The sequence below is a fragment of the Vidua macroura genome, chromosome Z, assembly GCF_024509145.1.
Source record: "Vidua macroura isolate BioBank_ID:100142 chromosome Z, ASM2450914v1, whole genome shotgun sequence".
Taxonomy (NCBI): domain Eukaryota; kingdom Metazoa; phylum Chordata; class Aves; order Passeriformes; family Viduidae; genus Vidua; species Vidua macroura.
Window position 1 is genome coordinate 60,225,238 of NC_071611.1, and position 18,080 is coordinate 60,243,317.

Genomic DNA, 18,080 nt, shown 5'->3' on the forward strand with positions numbered 1-18,080 from the left:
AAACTGGCCTGCTGTTTTATGCAGAAAGGGATTTTGCTGGTGCAGTGAAGTCTCTTTCTGAAAATTTCAACATTATTTGAAATTTTAAGTTTTCATTCAAGATCCTTGGAAAGCCATTGTCCTTATGATAAAAAGTATTCATTCATTGTAAAGCAAGCAATAAATCCCTAACTATATTTCCACCTATTTCCACAGAAAAGCCTGTAAGAAGAAGAAAGGATACCACAGGAAACCCTTCTGCTAAGAATATTCTGGCCTTTTGCCAATAAAGAGGACAGGACTTTATTTTGGGCATAGAATTGGAATTCTTTTGGACTTCCCAGATTTGGGTGGCAGGAAAGGCTTCATGTCTATACAAAAGATCTGAAGTAAGAGAGGAAAAGAAATGATAGAGAGGTGGAAGAAATTATACACTTTCCTCCTAGTCTTAACTCATATAAATTCCTTTCTGCTGTCAGAACCTCACCCTCTTCTAATGGGGGACACAATCTGGGGGAAATAAGGAGGGAAACAAAAGAGTAACTTCCTAGATACTGATAGAAGGATAGAAAGACAAGTGATATATATTCCTGTGTGCAGTCTTTGCCCATCTAAGCTAGTGTGACTGTGACTCTGTAACAAGCTTAAAAATCTTAATTATGCAGAACTTTTTATCCTTTTAAATATTTTATGTATAAATAACTCACTATCTTACATTGCTAGTCTCAAAAACATGACTAACCCTGGTGAAGATTCCAAAAGTATCAAAGTCATATTTCAGACAACATCCAGATCATTCAAAAATCTGAGACTAACTTTACAAAGATCTGGAGTAAACTAAGTATATACTTCAACATATTCAGGAGTAAATTTTCACTGACCCTTAAGATATATCATCATCCTTCTATTCTGTTTTTAATTGATACCATTTCATCGTCATGAATTTTAAAAACAGCAGTTGTATAGGTCACATAACCCATTTTTTAGATATCTGTGCTTTGTTAGAAATGTTTAGATATGAGTGATTTGTTAATAACAACAAAATCATTGAAGGCTTTATGTATTTTTCACAGCTTGAATCCAAATGGGATTGCAATGTAAACTGAATTTTCTACAAATATTAGAAGCTTAAATTTTAAAATTTAAAAAAAAATTATATAAATATATAAATAAATATTTATTTAATTGTAAATAAAAATTGCTCTGTATAATTAAAAAAAAGAAACAGTGTTTCTAGCATTCTCACACTATTGCTTTGATACTGTCGCTATTACATTATGGTAACAATATTCTGTGTGAGTAGCTGATATATTTTTACTTTGCAGATTGTAAATCAACTTTTACATTTTATTAAACACCCTCTGTAAACAATCAAAAAGGTAAAAAAACCAGTCAAATTTCACCAACAAATGCTTCTAAATCTTCTTCCTGCTTCTAAATATTCTTCTTAAGAATAATAAAGAATTATTCTTAATTCCTCCTGGATAGACAAAGTTGTAATTTTTTGATTGTGGAGACAAAATATGCAATGTCTTTTGGAGAGCCTCTTCCTGGAAGAGACCAGGAGACAAGCAGGAGATTCAGCTGGTAGGTAGTGGTCAAAGCATGGAGAGGATTAATGCAACAAAGTGACAAAGCAGCACAGAAACCTGGAAAATAGGGAACCAGAAATCCCTTTGCAGAAGTGAGACTCAGAAGGATAAAACTGCTCACAAAAGGTGTGGATCTCCTGCAGCTTTGGCTTTGTCACCTCCAATGCTCAAGCCAATACACCACTGTCTTGTTCTGCTTTCCTGCTGCTATGTGACTTGAAGGTATAATCTACTTGGAGCACCTCCATCTCAGAGCAAAACACAAAGTCTTACCTCAACAATATCTGAATTTGTTCGGCTCTCATGTGGCTCATTATACTCCGTATATTTCAGCAACACTTTGTCCATATCAGTGCTGGCATACTGGAACAGTTTGTTGGTGCTGTTGAAGATGATTAGAGCAATCTCACAGTCACACAGAACACTAAGCTCATAAGCCTTCTTCATTAACCCAAATTTCCTCTTTGTAAAAGTCACCTGGAAAGAAAAGCAAAAAAGGTCCATCAGAAATCCACAAGTTGCTCTCTGTATTCTTTCTCCTTTTTTCTGAACTATAATGTCTGACTGCTTTGTCTTTGAATTGAACATGCTCAGAAAACAAATCAATAAACATAAAAGAGTTCCAAAATAGAATATATATGCGTGTGTTGTATGTATTACACAAGGGAGAAATACCTAATTATCATTGCACAAAACTTGAGATACAGGTAAGGACCATGGGGTGTTTTCATTTACTGGTGCTATGAAGTGTTGATACTGCAGATTTAACTTTTAAATTTAGATATCTTTTAGATGGCATACATCTTTCCCATCAACATTTGCAAAATGCACCTCAGATGAGCAGCTGCAAATACATTGAAGAAGTGCAGGCAATTCTGATTTTTTTATTCTGATAGCAATAGACTGATTTCAAGACCTCCAACTCCTGCTACCTTTAAAGCAAAGAAATTATTTCATAAGCATTTAAGTATTGCAAAAGAGATACATTGCTCATTTAAACACACTCATGATACTTTTGAAGAAATATCTAGTGTGAAAAATGGCACTCATGAGAAAAGATAATTATAAAGCATGAAAGAAGAAAATATCTGGTCAGTAGCCTTTGAAACAAAGTCTTTTCTGAACACACACATCTTATTTTATATTTTATTTTATCATATTTTATTTCCTTTCAAGCCATATGCTTAGGAATATGACCTGGCATTTTTAGTACAAAGGGCTTTAGGTCATATTATATAGGAAAGAAATAGGGATGTGCTTGCAAATTCTCAGTAGGCCAGTTAATGCCCCTACATAATGCAAAATCCAGGCAGTATGAAAATTATAATTTTTCTCTTGAAAACCATGATTTTCTACAGGGACTGTTTTGACAATGAAAGACCTGCACATCAAACAATTTTTTTATCTGCTTTTCTGCACTAGGTTACAAGTTCCAGTAAGACATGTGACTTGAAATATGAAACTACTAAGAGCTATTTGAGCTAATTGTATGGTTGAATTTTTCTCCTCTGTTTCTTCATACATGCAATTTCTGTTACATATTTTTCATTGACAGGAATTTTTAAGACAAAAATGGTTTTGCTAAGCCTGTAATTAATTGAATTTAACACATGGTCAAGGTACTTGGTATGTCAAGGACAGGCACACAACCAAGTTTATTGGTCTGCCTGATTCTACATTTGTTGTTACCATCCCTTACATACCCATAAACAGTGGCACCTCTGCACATTAATGCTGAGGCAAGAAGATTTGTCTGTCTGAGATTCATATGGCTACTGTTTTAACTTGTCACACTTCTTGTCACACATCACAAGTTAATGCTAAGCGCAGCCCCAGACTACCTTAAAATCCCAACATGTCAGGCCAAGGAAAATGTGACTTTTAAGTATTGCTAATCCCTATTTGTTAGATTCTCTCAGAAAGATGAAGCTTTGTGTCCATACTGTGAACACATATTCTCCTAAATGCATACCAAATGTTATTTCTTTTATTTTAACTTCAATAATTTTAACTTCAGTCAACATACTTTAAGAAAAGATTTATTCCATTTTAATTCAAAATTATTCAAACATTTAAAAAAACACTTTCTACAGTACTAGTCTGAAGTATGCATAATTTACAGTTCTTTCTAAATTCGTTTATCATGACTTTTGATATTTGGAATGAATGAGATAGTTAACAAAACTTCACTCAAATTCTAAATAATATTAATATTAATATTAATAATAATAATAATAATAATAATATCCTTGTCTTCAAAATACTCCTTTAATGGTTTCTCTGATTACAGAAAAATACAATGAAATGGTTGAAAGATACACACATATATAGTCATGTGTATATATATATATATATATATATAAAAGCTCATTTTAGAAATAATTAATGATACAGAAAATAAAATGTACTAATTCAACATCTTTTTCTGCATCTAACATGTCTTTCAGTCAACTTTTTGACCACAGTGCTGTAGGTGGAATATCTCTGCATTTAGCATGATTTTCATTCAAGTCCACCTCCGTACAACAATATCCTTAAAGCCAGTGTTTGTGTTTACTGTTAGGTAAAACTCCTTACTATGTTGAAATACCACCTGCCTGTGCTGCACAGCAGATACTTAATTAATAATACTTTATCACCAGAATGATACTGGTTAGACTTATATTTTATGGACAGTGAAAAACCCCACAAACCAGAACAATGAATAATCTAGATCTTAATTTTCTCTTTCTTTAATATATAATAATAATTGCTCTGAATTTGATATGGTTTTAATTTCTTGATCTTCCTAATATTTTCTAAATTGACCAGATAATGTCTTCTGTAATTGATAATTAATTAATTAAAGCCAATTCTGTCTACTGCTGTTTCACTACTTGTGATTTGGAATTTTAATTTTTGAATATGTAATTCACAGTGGTTTATCTTTACACATACATAATACATATACATAGATGGAAATTTATTATGTTTTTATAACAGTTTATAATAGAGAACTTTTCAAATGTAAAGTGAAATGTCATGTCAGTGACTTCAGAAAAAATTACTAATACTCTTCAAGCCATTTAAAAAACAAAATTACCTTTTTGCATGCATTCTTCTGTGTGGCTACATAAGGAAGATGAATATGCCATATGCTAAAATACTTTTGTGAGCAATATAAATAAACAGAATGTTTATTATTTAACTTTATTTGTCCAATTTGTTCACCATTTGCTATGTTAACCATTCTCATCCACACTAAAAAATATTAAAATTAAACACCATCTAATAAATATTCTCTAAGGTAGCAGATAATATTCTAGTATTGAAACGGTTTTGTTGAGAGGTAAAAATTGCATAAATTCTTTAAAACTTCTGATATTTTTTGTCTAGTTAGAAGGCAGTGTGGAACAAGAACAAGACAGTCACATTGTCATGAACACAGAAACTGTAGCTACATGACCAAAAAATTCATGTGTTGATAAAGTCTTGTAATTATAATTTGTGTTCAAAGTACTCAGTCTCAGTAGCGTCATATAACTGACAATGTCACTTTGTCATTTGACATAAACAACACTAGTGACACTGAAGGAAAACTCATAAACAGTGAGAAAATTCATCAACATATTTCAAATAAGACAGCTCCAAAAATGCATACTCTTTGATATCTCTGTAACATTTAATTTTTTCAGCAGCAAGAATCAAATCACTACATGTTATTTCCTGACAATATTAGTGAACATATATTTAATTATCCCTGCTATCTAAATCACTGCTAATTTGCAGATTTTCAGGTACCAAATCTATTTCTTTTTAGGAGAATGATAAGCAGTTTAGGAGGTCTTTTTGGAATAGAATGTTTTATAATTACAGGGTGAAAATTATGAAACGTTAAAGTGGAGTGGAAGTGGAACAGATAGGAGGCCAACATTCAATGGTCTTTAAAATCTTTTTAAGCATGTGCATATAAAACATGAGGTTTTTGACAATGATACAATTTCTAAATACTTGTTTGAGATGCTTGAATGCATTGCTTTATATATATTGCAAAAAGAGCAGGGTGTGGAGATCACCAAAATTATTTCTGAATCCTACCAAAAACAACCTAATTCTATCTCTTTTTATTAACTCAAAACTCACTATTCTTTTATGTTTAACTATAGTTATTTGACTTATTTAATGTTTATTTATTTATTTTAACTGTAATTTTCCTCTTAATAAGAATGGTGGTATCAAGAAGATAGATTACTAAAGTCTGAAGCATTTTTGTATATGAATAAGCATTAATGCTTATGACTTTGTATAGTGTGAGATAATCAAGACATTATTTGATTATAAAATACTTACAGTGAAGTAGTCAACTTTCAATTTCATTGACATTAATCAGTGTGAGCCTTTTTATATATTTTGGATGAAGTTCTAACTAAAGGGGAAATGTTCTAAAAGAAAGACATTGAATAAATAGAATTGTTAAAAGTTGTTTCAACTTCAACTCTGGCTCTTCAGTTCCATGGAAACAGCTTTCAAATAGCCTAGTCTATATCTGCAAGTAAAGCTGTAAAGACCCTGAATTCAAGTGCACATTTCACACACTGATATGCTCAATTTAGAGGGCAATTTGGTGGAGAGAAGACTTTCTTGTTTAATCATTATTAAATTAAATTTACTTAAATGAAATAAATTAGAAGGTACTGTCACTTGGTTGAAATTACAAATTCTTTCATCTGCCTAAATTTTAATTTATCTGTGTGGATTTGTAAATGGGGATACTAGCAACTGGAAATAGTCTTTCTTTAAGTAAATTAATAACAACAATTTTTTACTTCTTATAGATTTTAATATACCAGTATAGAAACAGAAGCACCCATAAATATTCTCATTTAATGACTACAGCCTTAAAGATACATTATTTTTTGTCATGTCTGTCTTTCTTTTGATGGGAGTTAGTTTGGGATTAGGTTAGTTCAGTTTAGTTTAGTTTTAATTTTAATTTTGGTTCTTCGAGTAATTTTTTCTGAAATCTCACAAACTATGAGAGGCTGAACAATAACATCACTCCATATATGCCACTAACAGTCACAGCATATGTGTTAACACTATGTTTCCAAAGTAGCAGTCCCATGATGTTTCAAGTGATTCAGTCCAGCCAGTGTCAGAATATCAGTTCTCTCCTTACTTCTTTCTGTTCTGACTATACAGATATATAGCTGCTGATATAGGAAAATGAGAGACACAGAATTTTCACAAATGCATCCCAAATATATTTCCCGCCATTAAACACGTGAAGAAGAGAGATCACTGATACACAGAAGTATCTAATAATGGCACCATGTTGCCAAAAAGAAATGTTATCTGTTTATCCTTATTTCATCTGGAATGTCTGAATTTCTGACACAGGGACTAGAGCAAGCACAGTAGAAATGATGCATGTGATAAATAGGAGGTACTACATGAGCAGTCTACCCAGTTTCAAACATAAGGCCAAGTTGGCCATATGTAATCAGAGGATCTCTTCACTAAAATTTCACTGTCAGGCACCTAAGCCTATCCTGTTGAAACATCAAATAACTACTGGTGAGGCAAAAACTGTTGTCATATTCTCTCTTCCCTTTTTCCTTTTATTTTTGTCTGATTTTTGTTTAGAACTGTTTGTCATATGAAGAGGTCTGGCTGAAAAAATCTTTACAGTAACTCTCTAATGGGAGTGGCAAACAGCACCAGTGCAGAATTTAATCTAGACAAACCTTCCTTTATGCAATAGTTGGGCATACCACATTAAATGAAAGACTTTCAGCAGACTACTTCCAAGTTCTTATAACCCTCCAGCATAACTTACAGAGATGAGAGAGTGTTGATTTATGCTGGTAAATGAGCTATTGTCCAGAAAGCCCCAAGCATATTGTGCTATGACTTGATGAATAGTCCAGATAAAGAGGAGTTCTAAGAGGATGCTCTAAAATTATAACCATAACAAATAAAATGTTCATGATTAACCCATATAAAAAAGAAGGTTTTGTTACACCACATTTTTAGAATCTTTGCGCATAAATACCAGATCAAATACTTAAAGTAGTGATACTATTCAGTCTGCCCAAATCCAAGTCATGAGGGTCAATCTTGTAAGTTTTTCCTGTGTAAAAAAAGAAAGGAGGGATAAAATTGAAAGATATATTAATTAAAGATGATACAGCAACCTCAGAAATTAGGAGGTCAGCCAGTATCAATATGCTTCTCATTTTAACTTACAAATTAAGATCTAAGACCAAACAGGAATCAGGAATGAAAGAATAATAAAGACTAATCTCTGATGCTTCACTTCCTTTTGTTGAATAGAGAGATATGATTAAGTCCTTTATAGATAGATCTACAGATATGTACAAGCTTTAGGCAAAAATTATAATCTCAAATACACAGTAGCTGACACAATATACACACAAAAGCTGACTTTTTTTTTTTTTTTTTTTTTTTTTTTTTTTTTTTTTTTTTTTTTTTTTTTTTTTTTTCCCAATGCTATCACCAGTTCTGGCAGGTACAAACATATGTTTATAGTAAAAAACATGTTTATAAGTTCTGTGCTGCTAAAATGTTCATGAGGTAAAGGTCAAAGAATATTTCATTCCCTGCTGAGCAAAGGGTCAGGAAGCACATTTGTCTGCATTTCCTGTCATAACAGGAAGAGTGTAACTTCTTCCTCTCCACAATGGCTTCAGTTCTGCTTCCCACCTCCAGCTCTTTCTCCCCCAGGGCTTTCTAAACCATTCCTTGCAAGACAGCAACACTGTGCCTGTGTCTGCACTATTTTTCTGTGTTGGCAGATGTCTCATTCATTACTGCACTCTCTTTACTTAGGCTTCTTGCTCACACTTCAAATTAAAAGTAATTTGACCTAAATATTTACCTTAGGATAATTCACTCCAAATTATGCTCAGAACATAAATTTGTAATATAAGCACATTTAACCTCAAAATATTGCATTCTAGAAATTCATGGTGCACTTCAGTAGCTCTATTAAAGTTTTACTTCTCAGGTAGTCTGGAATAACATGAAAAGTGTTGCCAGAGTTGTACAGGTCACCACAAATTAGGAGTCTTGAAAACTTGAGGTGCAACTCTTTTCTTGCAGAAACCTAACTTAACCTCTGAAAAACTAAGGTCACTGTCTAATTTTAATGCTATATTTTAAGTATATACCTGTGTGAAATTTAATATAAGCGATTAATAAAAATATGTAAAAGATAAAATGCGTGATGTTTAAGACAAAGGTTAATTGAACAAGAAATAATGCTTAGGTGCACCGTCAAGAAATTATGTTTTCATGTGAAAACATTCCCCTGGAGACAGGTGGGGAAATGTTTTGTCTTGGATAAAGTGAAGATGCTCCATGAAGGAATAATGAAAATATAAGTAAATAGGTGGAAAATATGTTTTTTATTTATCTTGTGCTCATGTTTGCATTAATATTCAAGGCTCTTCCCTTTTTCAACAGGGAAACTTCTGATTCAGACAATAGTTTCTTACCCTTTCCTTTTAAATAGAGCTGAAACACAGACAAAAATAGATACATGAGGCTGAAATTAATTTTGAAATTAGCAGCATTGGGTATCAAAGTCAGTAGAAAAAATCTAGGTCTTCCCGCAAATAGTCATTTCCTTCCAGGATATTCTTCCCAAGCCCCATAACTTTAATATCTGCTTTGATTTGTTCTCTATTGAGCTGATAATCAGTAATTCTCAGTTTATAGCTTTATAGATTTTCTGAAATTAGAGAATGATAAAAAGTCTGGACATGAAAAATTTAAACAGCAAGTGTATGTTCCTTAAACAGCAAGTGCGCATTATACCCTACAGATTTACACAGACATGATGCTTTAAAAAGGGTGTCTCAATGTTAAACACCTTAATATTGAAGTGTGGACTTGCTATGATGTTTAATAATAGTTAAGATCCCGGCAGCTCATTACAAATTGAAAGAAATGAACACTGTGCAGAATCATTATATATGATAAACTCAGTTATAATTATGACTCTTCAGAAGCAGGAAAAAAATGCAAAACTAATGCGCAAGAAAATCATAGAGAAAAAAATGGTGCATCACCCTATAAGGCTTCATATTTCCTAATACTAATTAGATAAAAAATGGGGATTAAATGCAAGAGAGTGTTCCAGATCTGACAACAGAAAATCACTGGGTTAATATGTCCTCATTCCTGGGTCAATGTACCTCTGGATTTAGCTCACAGACCATGGATTTAATGAGATATTTTGTGAGAGACCTTGTATAACAGTAAGACAATATAATTTATTTTATGTCTATTTATTTTGAGCTTGGACAGCCCTGTCTGGATGGCTGCAAAAAATTTCAGATGGTCCTCATCTGAAGCAGACCGCAAAAGGCTGTCATTAAAACTAACAAAATATTTCACACTTATAAAGACCTGGAAAAAATACAAGGCCTTTTCTGAGACAGAGGAATACAATTCTTCCTTCATGTGTTGACTATAGCAAAGGTAGATTTTTTTTTTTCAATTAAGAAAACACAGGAAAATAAAGTTCACATTTTTTTCCAAGTGACCTCCCTCTTTTTCTTTTTTTAACCATCCTAGAGGTGTTAGAATTTTTCTCCAGTCTGCTCAGTTGAAATTTCCACAGAAAGAACTTGTAGCAGTCAGGAACTTTTAGCATCAGATGTCAATGGTAACATTTTGGCTATTGATTCTGCTGCTGGTGGAACTAATATCATGTAAGCAGTCACAGTCTATTTGAATGGTGTGTTGACAAGGCTAGCACAACCTCACAACCTTGTTGAGCCTGAACAATATTACCAGGGATTCATTTCACATTTATGAAGACTATATTATCCAAGAATTATCACTAGAATAAAAAGAAAATATTTGGTCACATTTTATAATTATGACAGGATTCATTCAATGCTATGGTGGCAACCAAACCACACAAAAGAAATAAATATGTAATCTAGGCCTGTCACTTAGTCATTTTCCTTCTCCATGTGTCAAAAAACAGTGAAAGGGAATTTTTCAGGTAGGCTTCTCTGAAACCTTTCCAACCAAAGAAAATCCATGATCGTTCATAGATTCATCATCCATTAAACATTCATGCCATCTTTGTCACCATAAGGTATCAATGAGGACTAGAAAAATACAGCCAACTTGCAGCCCACAAGAAACATCATTAAATTAATGGCTTCTGCCAGCTAAAGTCCTGAATTCTGCACTCAGTAAAATCAACGTGAGAACTCTTAAGCAGGCCAGGGTAGAAGGACTGGGCCTCTAATGACTGAGTTGAAGAACTTTCCCTTTAATTTATCCCCAAAAGACAAAGCTTAAAATAGTTTTTGGAAAAGCGCAGATTGCATCCTCAAGTTGCACATTTATGTGATATTTGCAGCCAGAAATATGATTCTGGATATTTTATTACCAGTATGGTCACTAAAGTACATAAATCCAACCAACTAGACTTGCTCAGAAGAAATTCTCTTGAAGGGAGATCAACTCTATTTTTGTCCTTCCCAATCAACTCATTCAAGCACTTTGAAGAGTTGGGGAGTCTTCTGCTATAGCAGAGAGTAGTGTGGAAGAAAATAGCTTTTTCACAGAGAAAACAAGTACATCATTCAATGGCTGACATAGAGGAGGCTGGGAAATTGAGAGGAAAATCAAGGACAAGAATTTTGCTCCCAGGGACTTGTAGCAAGTTGAAACATTTTGCAAATATTCTGATTTCCAAATAGATTCACCTCTGCACCAGGGGAGGAGACAGAGTAATAAAACTACTGCTATAGCTCCTCATTTGATACATGTGCTATGTATTTTTACCAGCATGTGCCATACTGCAGAGGATTTATGTGTTTGAGAAGAGCTGAGGATGCACCACCCAGGTATATAATATCTAACATGCCTTGTATTGTGAAACCATACTGTGTTTGAACATAAGCAACAAAAAGGAAGTTTCTAGCCAAGCCATTTGATGTCATCCTTGCAAACGTTTTATGGTGAGGTAGAAAGAAAATATCTCCATCTGTGAATGGAGCTACAATAGCTTTGTGGAACTGTGCATGAGCTGGTGTCATAGCTTCACTAATCAAATAGTTTGTTTTTTTTTTTTGTATATCTTTATGCAATCAAATAAGAAGACAAGATAGGAATATAAACAAGTTAATATTTTAAGTTTACTGGAAATATGCAAGTTAGGAAACAAAAAACTGATGCTGTTATGCTAAAGTAGCAATACCTTAATATTGCTATGCTAAATCAGCAATATTTTAAGAACCAGTGAGGTTTGTGAAAGAGTACATCTCATATAAATGGTTAAAACAACAATCAGCTATTATTAAAAACCCAGTTATATTTAATCACATATGTATTACTAATATTAAAAAAACCTAATCCCACAGTCCAATGAAACGATGAAAATCTTTTCATTTGCTTCATTGAGCTTTAAATCAGGACACTAAATGCAAGGTAAAGTCAGCAGAAATACTTTAAAAGTTATGATTAATATATTAGTAGAAATAAGAAGCAGAATCAAGCCAGTTTAACAGTATGGAAAGTAAAAGAATATAAATCTATACCTCCAGCCTCACAATGGCTAAGCTACACCAGCAAATATTGAATTGAGATTGTCCAGCCTGGAAAAGAGAAGGCTGGGACTTAACTACAGCCTTCCAGTACCTGAAGGGAGTCTACAAGAAAGATGGTGAGGTAATTTTTACAAGGGCTTGGAGTGACAGATCAGGAGGGAATATATTCAAGCTGACAGAAAGTAGGTTTAGATTAGACATTAGAAAAAAATTCTTTACTATGGGGATGATGAAGCACAGGTACAGGTTGACTAGAGAAACTATGGCTGCCCTGCTCCTTAGAAGTGTTTGAGGTTGGGCTTTGAGCAATGTGGTCTTTTGGAAGGAGTCTCTGCTCATGGCAGTAGAGTTGGAACTAGGTTTCTTCCAACCCAAACCATTCTGTGATTCTATGAGTCTAAAAAATGCTAGTGAGACAAACACTTCCTGCACTAATACTACACTTGTTATTATTCCAGCGTTACAGTTTTATTCATAATTATTAGGTCTGAAAGCTGGTTCTGGAATTCTTGAAACTCTACTGTGAATAATTTGAAGACTAGCTGTCTCCTTTTTTAAAAATATATTTAACCATTTTAAAGATTTTTTTTTTACAAAAGTGGGGCTAAAATCTCTGTAAATACTATATTTGAGCAAGCAAGTTGAGATTGAAACTGTTGTATGAACTAATGTTGTGAATTTTGTGGTATCATTTGCAAAGTTTTGTGGTATCATTTACAAAATAATTCAGGTTCCCTTCAAAAAGGAAGCCATTATAGCATGGGCAAGTTTCAAACAAATATTTATAATAAATAAGTTTCAAACTTAATATTTATAATAAATTCAATCCAGTATTTCACATCCAATTTCAACTCCATGCTATAAGACAATTAAAAAAAAAGTGATGACTTTTATATATTGTTAGAAGAATTGCTTTTTAGCTTGTCTCACTAGAACAGGCAACTTTTAGGGAAAACACAAAATGCATCCCTCATAAGGAACATTTTGCTGTTACATGTGATTTTCTGCCATAGAGATCACAAGTTACTACTAACACTACAAAATTTAAAAATTCTTGTAAAGCATATTTAAGGACTATAATTTGTTGTTATGCCTAGGCTGAGTTTTTTATGGCTTTATGAAATCCTCCATGACTAACAGCTTCTTAACTAAATCCCTGAAAATAAGAAAAAAATTAGTAGTACTACTATATTAATAGGAACTAAGTATCAAGTTCTTAAAAATCAGCTACTGAAGATTATTCCTAAATTGCAGCCAGGTGTAAGAAGAAATTGAACCATAGTATTAAATAACTATATGGAGAGATTCTCACAATTGTGGATCTCCAGTTTCAACAAAACATCTGCATCCATTCATTTACATCGAATGTAAACAGCAGCAATTTTCACCAATATTATTTGAAGATATCAGTTACTGAATTTTATTTTTGTGAACATAGGAAAGAAAATTCCCTAAGTTATGATCATATTTTAACTAGCAGAGATAGTGTTGATAATATGTGACAGCTCCTTAGCCATTTTATTTAAAGCAGAGTTAAAAATTAGTTAATCTGTCCTATTGGACCTATTTAGCTTTAGCTAAATAGTGATGGTCACTTGGTTTTGTAACTACAACAAGCTGGTATTGTATGTGGGTTTTAGAATGTATCAGGCTACTCAAATTCTTCTTAAAATTCAGACAGGAACAGAGGAAATTTTTTATGAAGTAGTGTCCTTTTTATATGAAGGCGGTAAAAATAAAGACACTGCAAAGGTGAAGGAGCACCAATAACTGGAATTTCTGAATTTAAATGAAAGCGCTCATATCATAATAACTCCTAACAGTTCAAAAAATATAGTACTAAAAGCCTGTAGCAACTCACAGGTGTGCTTTACCATGCATATTCCAGACTAAAGTCAAAGCAAGTAGAGCACACACATCAGTCTTTATAGTATAAAGTCTTCAAGTAATAACTTCCTAACTGTGCACGTTACTGAAATTGAAAGCATTGTGTGTGAGGTTTCAGGTTGTTTACAAAAGTATTTTTTTTGATAGTCTAACATACATTGTGTATTTGTATACGTAGATGTTGGTATATGCATAGGTACACAAACTTATCAACTTTTTAATAATCTTTAATAATAAGTTATCTTATATATATAATATGATGCTTAAGTCAGGTATTTTTTTGCAACTCACCTGTCTGTTACGTTCATCCATAATCCTTGTAATCTGAATCTTTTTTCTCCCCATAGTCCCCGTTTTTTTTCCTCTCCTTCTTCCTTAAAATTATGTATTTTTCCCTTCTCTTTTGTTCCTCTTTCCTGTTTCCTCAAAACAAACCTCCTTCTTCAGCACTTGCACCGCTCAGTTCACAGTCCCCTGCATCTGTTCCTGCTAAACACAGAAAGAAAACCAAATATTATCATGAAATTGATAACCAGAAGAAAGTTATTACATGGAGCTGGCCAAGCATCCTCATTATAATTTAGTGTACAAGTAAATTAGAACTAAAATTTACTGCACCTATAAAGGAAGTAAAGTGTGGAGGAAAAAAAGTTATTCAAAAGCTTATTTTTATGAAAGAAAACACCAAATAAAAATATATCAAGAAACATAGAAAGAGACTGAAGTACAAGTTGTGAAAATTTTAATGGAATTAGTGTCTCTAATTTTAAATATCACTCACAGCTCTAATATGAAATAGTACCTAAATCAGAGAATTAATGAACTGTTCTGTATCTATGTATGCTAAGCAGGCCAGCTAATTTATTTGTGAAGGGAAAACAATTTTGTGCTTTGACTGCAGAGGTGATAATTTCCCTCATTGTGCAAATACAATGGACATTTATATAAGTTTTACTTGTTATATAAGAGTTGCCAGCTACTTTAAATCCAAAGTTCTTAATTTTATTTTTTAAAAATATAAATTAGTGAAAGTATTACTGAAGACACTTGAAGAAACACTAGTGACCTTTTCCCTCATTTCATTTTAGTGAAAATTGTAAAATGTTCTGCAGAGAATTTCTAACCTGCAAACACGTATTTTCTTATAAAAACAGGACAATAGAGGCAGATGACAATTTTAAGAATGTTTTGAAAAATATTTTCACTGTTTTAGTAATGCATGAGCTTTATAATACTGGCTAAGAGCTAAGGAGAGAAATGTACATTATATAAAAATACACAATGCAGGAAACATTTCACAAAATTTTATAAACCACATAATTAATTTATATAATATCCAAAGTATTTTAACAATAAAACACTTTTATTTTTATAATAAAAGAGTCCATGGAAATAGTAAAAAATACAAAAATTATTTTGTCTAGTATAAGGTAAAAGACACAAGATTTTCTACTTTATAATCTCAATTTACCATATTTGTATATTAGTATGTTTTTATATGTTTTAAGCAAACAACACAAAGGTTTTTGAAACACAGAATAGGAAAAAGAAACCTGAATAATATGAATTTAAATGTTCTTTTGAAGTTTTTATGTTAGCTCCCTAGTGTAGTAAAAATATTGTCTTGGAAGTAAAAAATTTGTAATTTCAAAACAGAGGCTGGTATTTCCTCATTTATTCTAAACTTAGAGTATCTCAGCCAACCTGATAAATTCTCATAATATATTACATAACACTAAACTGATATCCTGGCCATTTAACCCATTATTTGGCCCTGATTCAAAACTACTGAGTTAGAAAAGCTACATTTCACTCCTTCTGATCTTTAATTCTCTTCTGATTTTCTTTGCATACATTAAACTTTAAGCTGTTCAAGTGTTTTATCACTCTAAGGAAAAAAAAATTAACAAATAAGCAGTCAGTCTGAATTTTCTAGCTAACCACTATGGTGTAATTAATCTATTGGGCAAAACAAATCTTCAAGTATAGTATTTATTATATTTCTATATATGAGTGTTCACATGGAACAATTCATATTGTAACTATAACAAAATATAGACTGCAAATATTCTTAGCTGCTTTTTATATTTGAAAACAACAGCTACTCACTGCTTAAAAAGATACAAAGGTTGTTGATCATATTTGCAACAACAACAACAAAAAGTTAAAAGAAGGCCAAAACTTTGAAATAAATTTATTTTGTAAATGTATTTTAAAAGCTTTTTGTTCCAAACAAAGTTAGGAGACAGTCTTATCTGATTTTCAATGCTGACAAACAAACCCAGTCTATTTTTAGAAACAGTTTTACATTTCCTTGGTTTGGGTTTCTTTCCTGTTTTTCCTATAGTCTTACCTCCAACACAAAGCATGAATTAGAATGGTGTTTCCTATGCGCATGCGGGACTCAGAGAGTCTGTCTTACTCTGCACAAGCAAACCCATACTCTAATCCACAGCAAATGCAAATGGAACAACTTCCTTTTCTTTCATTCAGCTGAGGCCAGTGGTGTTATTGGTTTACAGCACTGTCTGCCTAAACTATTTGCTGCAGCGTGGGAGGTCAGGGTGGGCAGATTAGAGCAGTTGTGGCTGGTTAGTGAAGATGAGTTGCTCTGCAGATCAGGATGCTGATGCTTAGTGAGTTCAGAAAAAATCACTTAATACTGAGAAAACTCTGTCAGGAAGGATAAAAATCGCAGCGGAGAAGCAGTATGTTGAGTCCCTCCCACACACTTATCAGTTCTGCATTTAAGACCAGTCTTCAAACAACAACAGCTTTTACAGACAGTTTAAACTCAGAACCTTAAAATTCTTGTGATCTATACAAAGTTATCTTAAAGTAATTAATGCAAGAATTGATAAGAAGAATTTTGTATAAAACCTATAATTAGGTCATCTGTATGAAACATAATTTGCAAAGAAACATAAATTTGCTTCAACGGGCAGTGAGTTAGGTTGTCTTGCATGGATTAAAATCTTTCTTCCTATATGTCCTAGTTTGCCTTTTGCTTACTAGTCCAATTTCAAATAAAAGTTTTTCAATTTTTGTATCAAATTAATTTCCTTTTAGAAACTCCCCCCTATACACACCTATCAACACATAATCCTTCAGTGCTATTCTTACTACGTGTTAGCTCATAGTTCTATATATTTCCTTAGTACACACATAAAAAAGATCATAGGACTGATTCCCAATTAATGAATTTCAGATAAGTAAAATCAAGTCATCTCATGCAAGGGCTATAACCTTCAAAGCCTTGTAATTTCCAGGTCAAACAGAATGTAAAGAAGTCTGGAGACCAACAAATCCCCATGGCTGCTTAGGACTTCACCAGTGCTCTCAATAGCTTTTGAAAATTCTTGCAGAACCAAAAATTGCAGTAAGTCAGTATTTAAAGTTCCTGTTAACTGGTAAATTGCTATTTTACTAGCACTTATAAAGCACGTTGAGTAGAAAAGTTGAATGTACTACAAAAATCAAATAGTATGGCAGGCTTCAATTATCCAAGTGAATTTAAAAATGGAGCTTTGTTGAAGTAGCTCCACAAAAAAGAAAACGTCCAACTGAATAATATAGTCATGTACAAACAAATTACATTTAAAGAAACATGGAGTTAAATGCTATTTTGATATAGTTTTCTGCATTTTTTGCAAAGCCAAGTAGTTAAAAAAAATCAAAACCAAAACAAACCAGACTGCTAAAAAAAAGAGGAACTTTATTTTTAGCAGTCTTCTGTTCATTATATGATTTGGCAAAAGGCAGTGATAGCTGACAGAAGATTGATCTGAGCCTCCAGAAGGGAAAAGAGCTAAACGAAAAATGCAGAAAATCGCTTGACCGCTACTGTCTCTCTTTTGAACACTGACACACAGATATAAGCACACACATACAAACCCATGCATACCCGCTATCCCTTCTCTGCAACACAGAAGAATCTTGACAGAATGGCAGGAAGCATGCACAGAGCAGTCAGGGAAGGATATTATGTCAGCAACCACGAACAATAAAAGGTGTAAAGGTGCTTCCTTCCCTAAACTATTCCAGA

General features: G+C 32.8%; 1 protein-coding gene across 3 annotated transcripts in view; it reads right to left on the reverse strand.

Moving 5' to 3' along the window:
- MEF2C (myocyte enhancer factor 2C) overlaps positions 1-18,080 on the reverse strand; it is a 109,544-nt gene that overhangs the window by 53,476 nt on the left and 37,988 nt on the right. For all 3 annotated transcript variants that reach the window (XM_054003897.1, XM_054003896.1, XM_054003895.1), the window contains exons 2-3: positions 14,327-14,524; positions 1,845-2,048 (exon numbers count right to left, since the gene is read on the reverse strand). In XM_054003897.1, coding sequence (XP_053859872.1) covers positions 1,845-2,048; positions 14,327-14,380 — 258 coding nt within the window. In that variant the 5' untranslated portion in view covers positions 14,381-14,524. The remainder of the gene's footprint in view (positions 1-1,844; positions 2,049-14,326; positions 14,525-18,080) is intronic.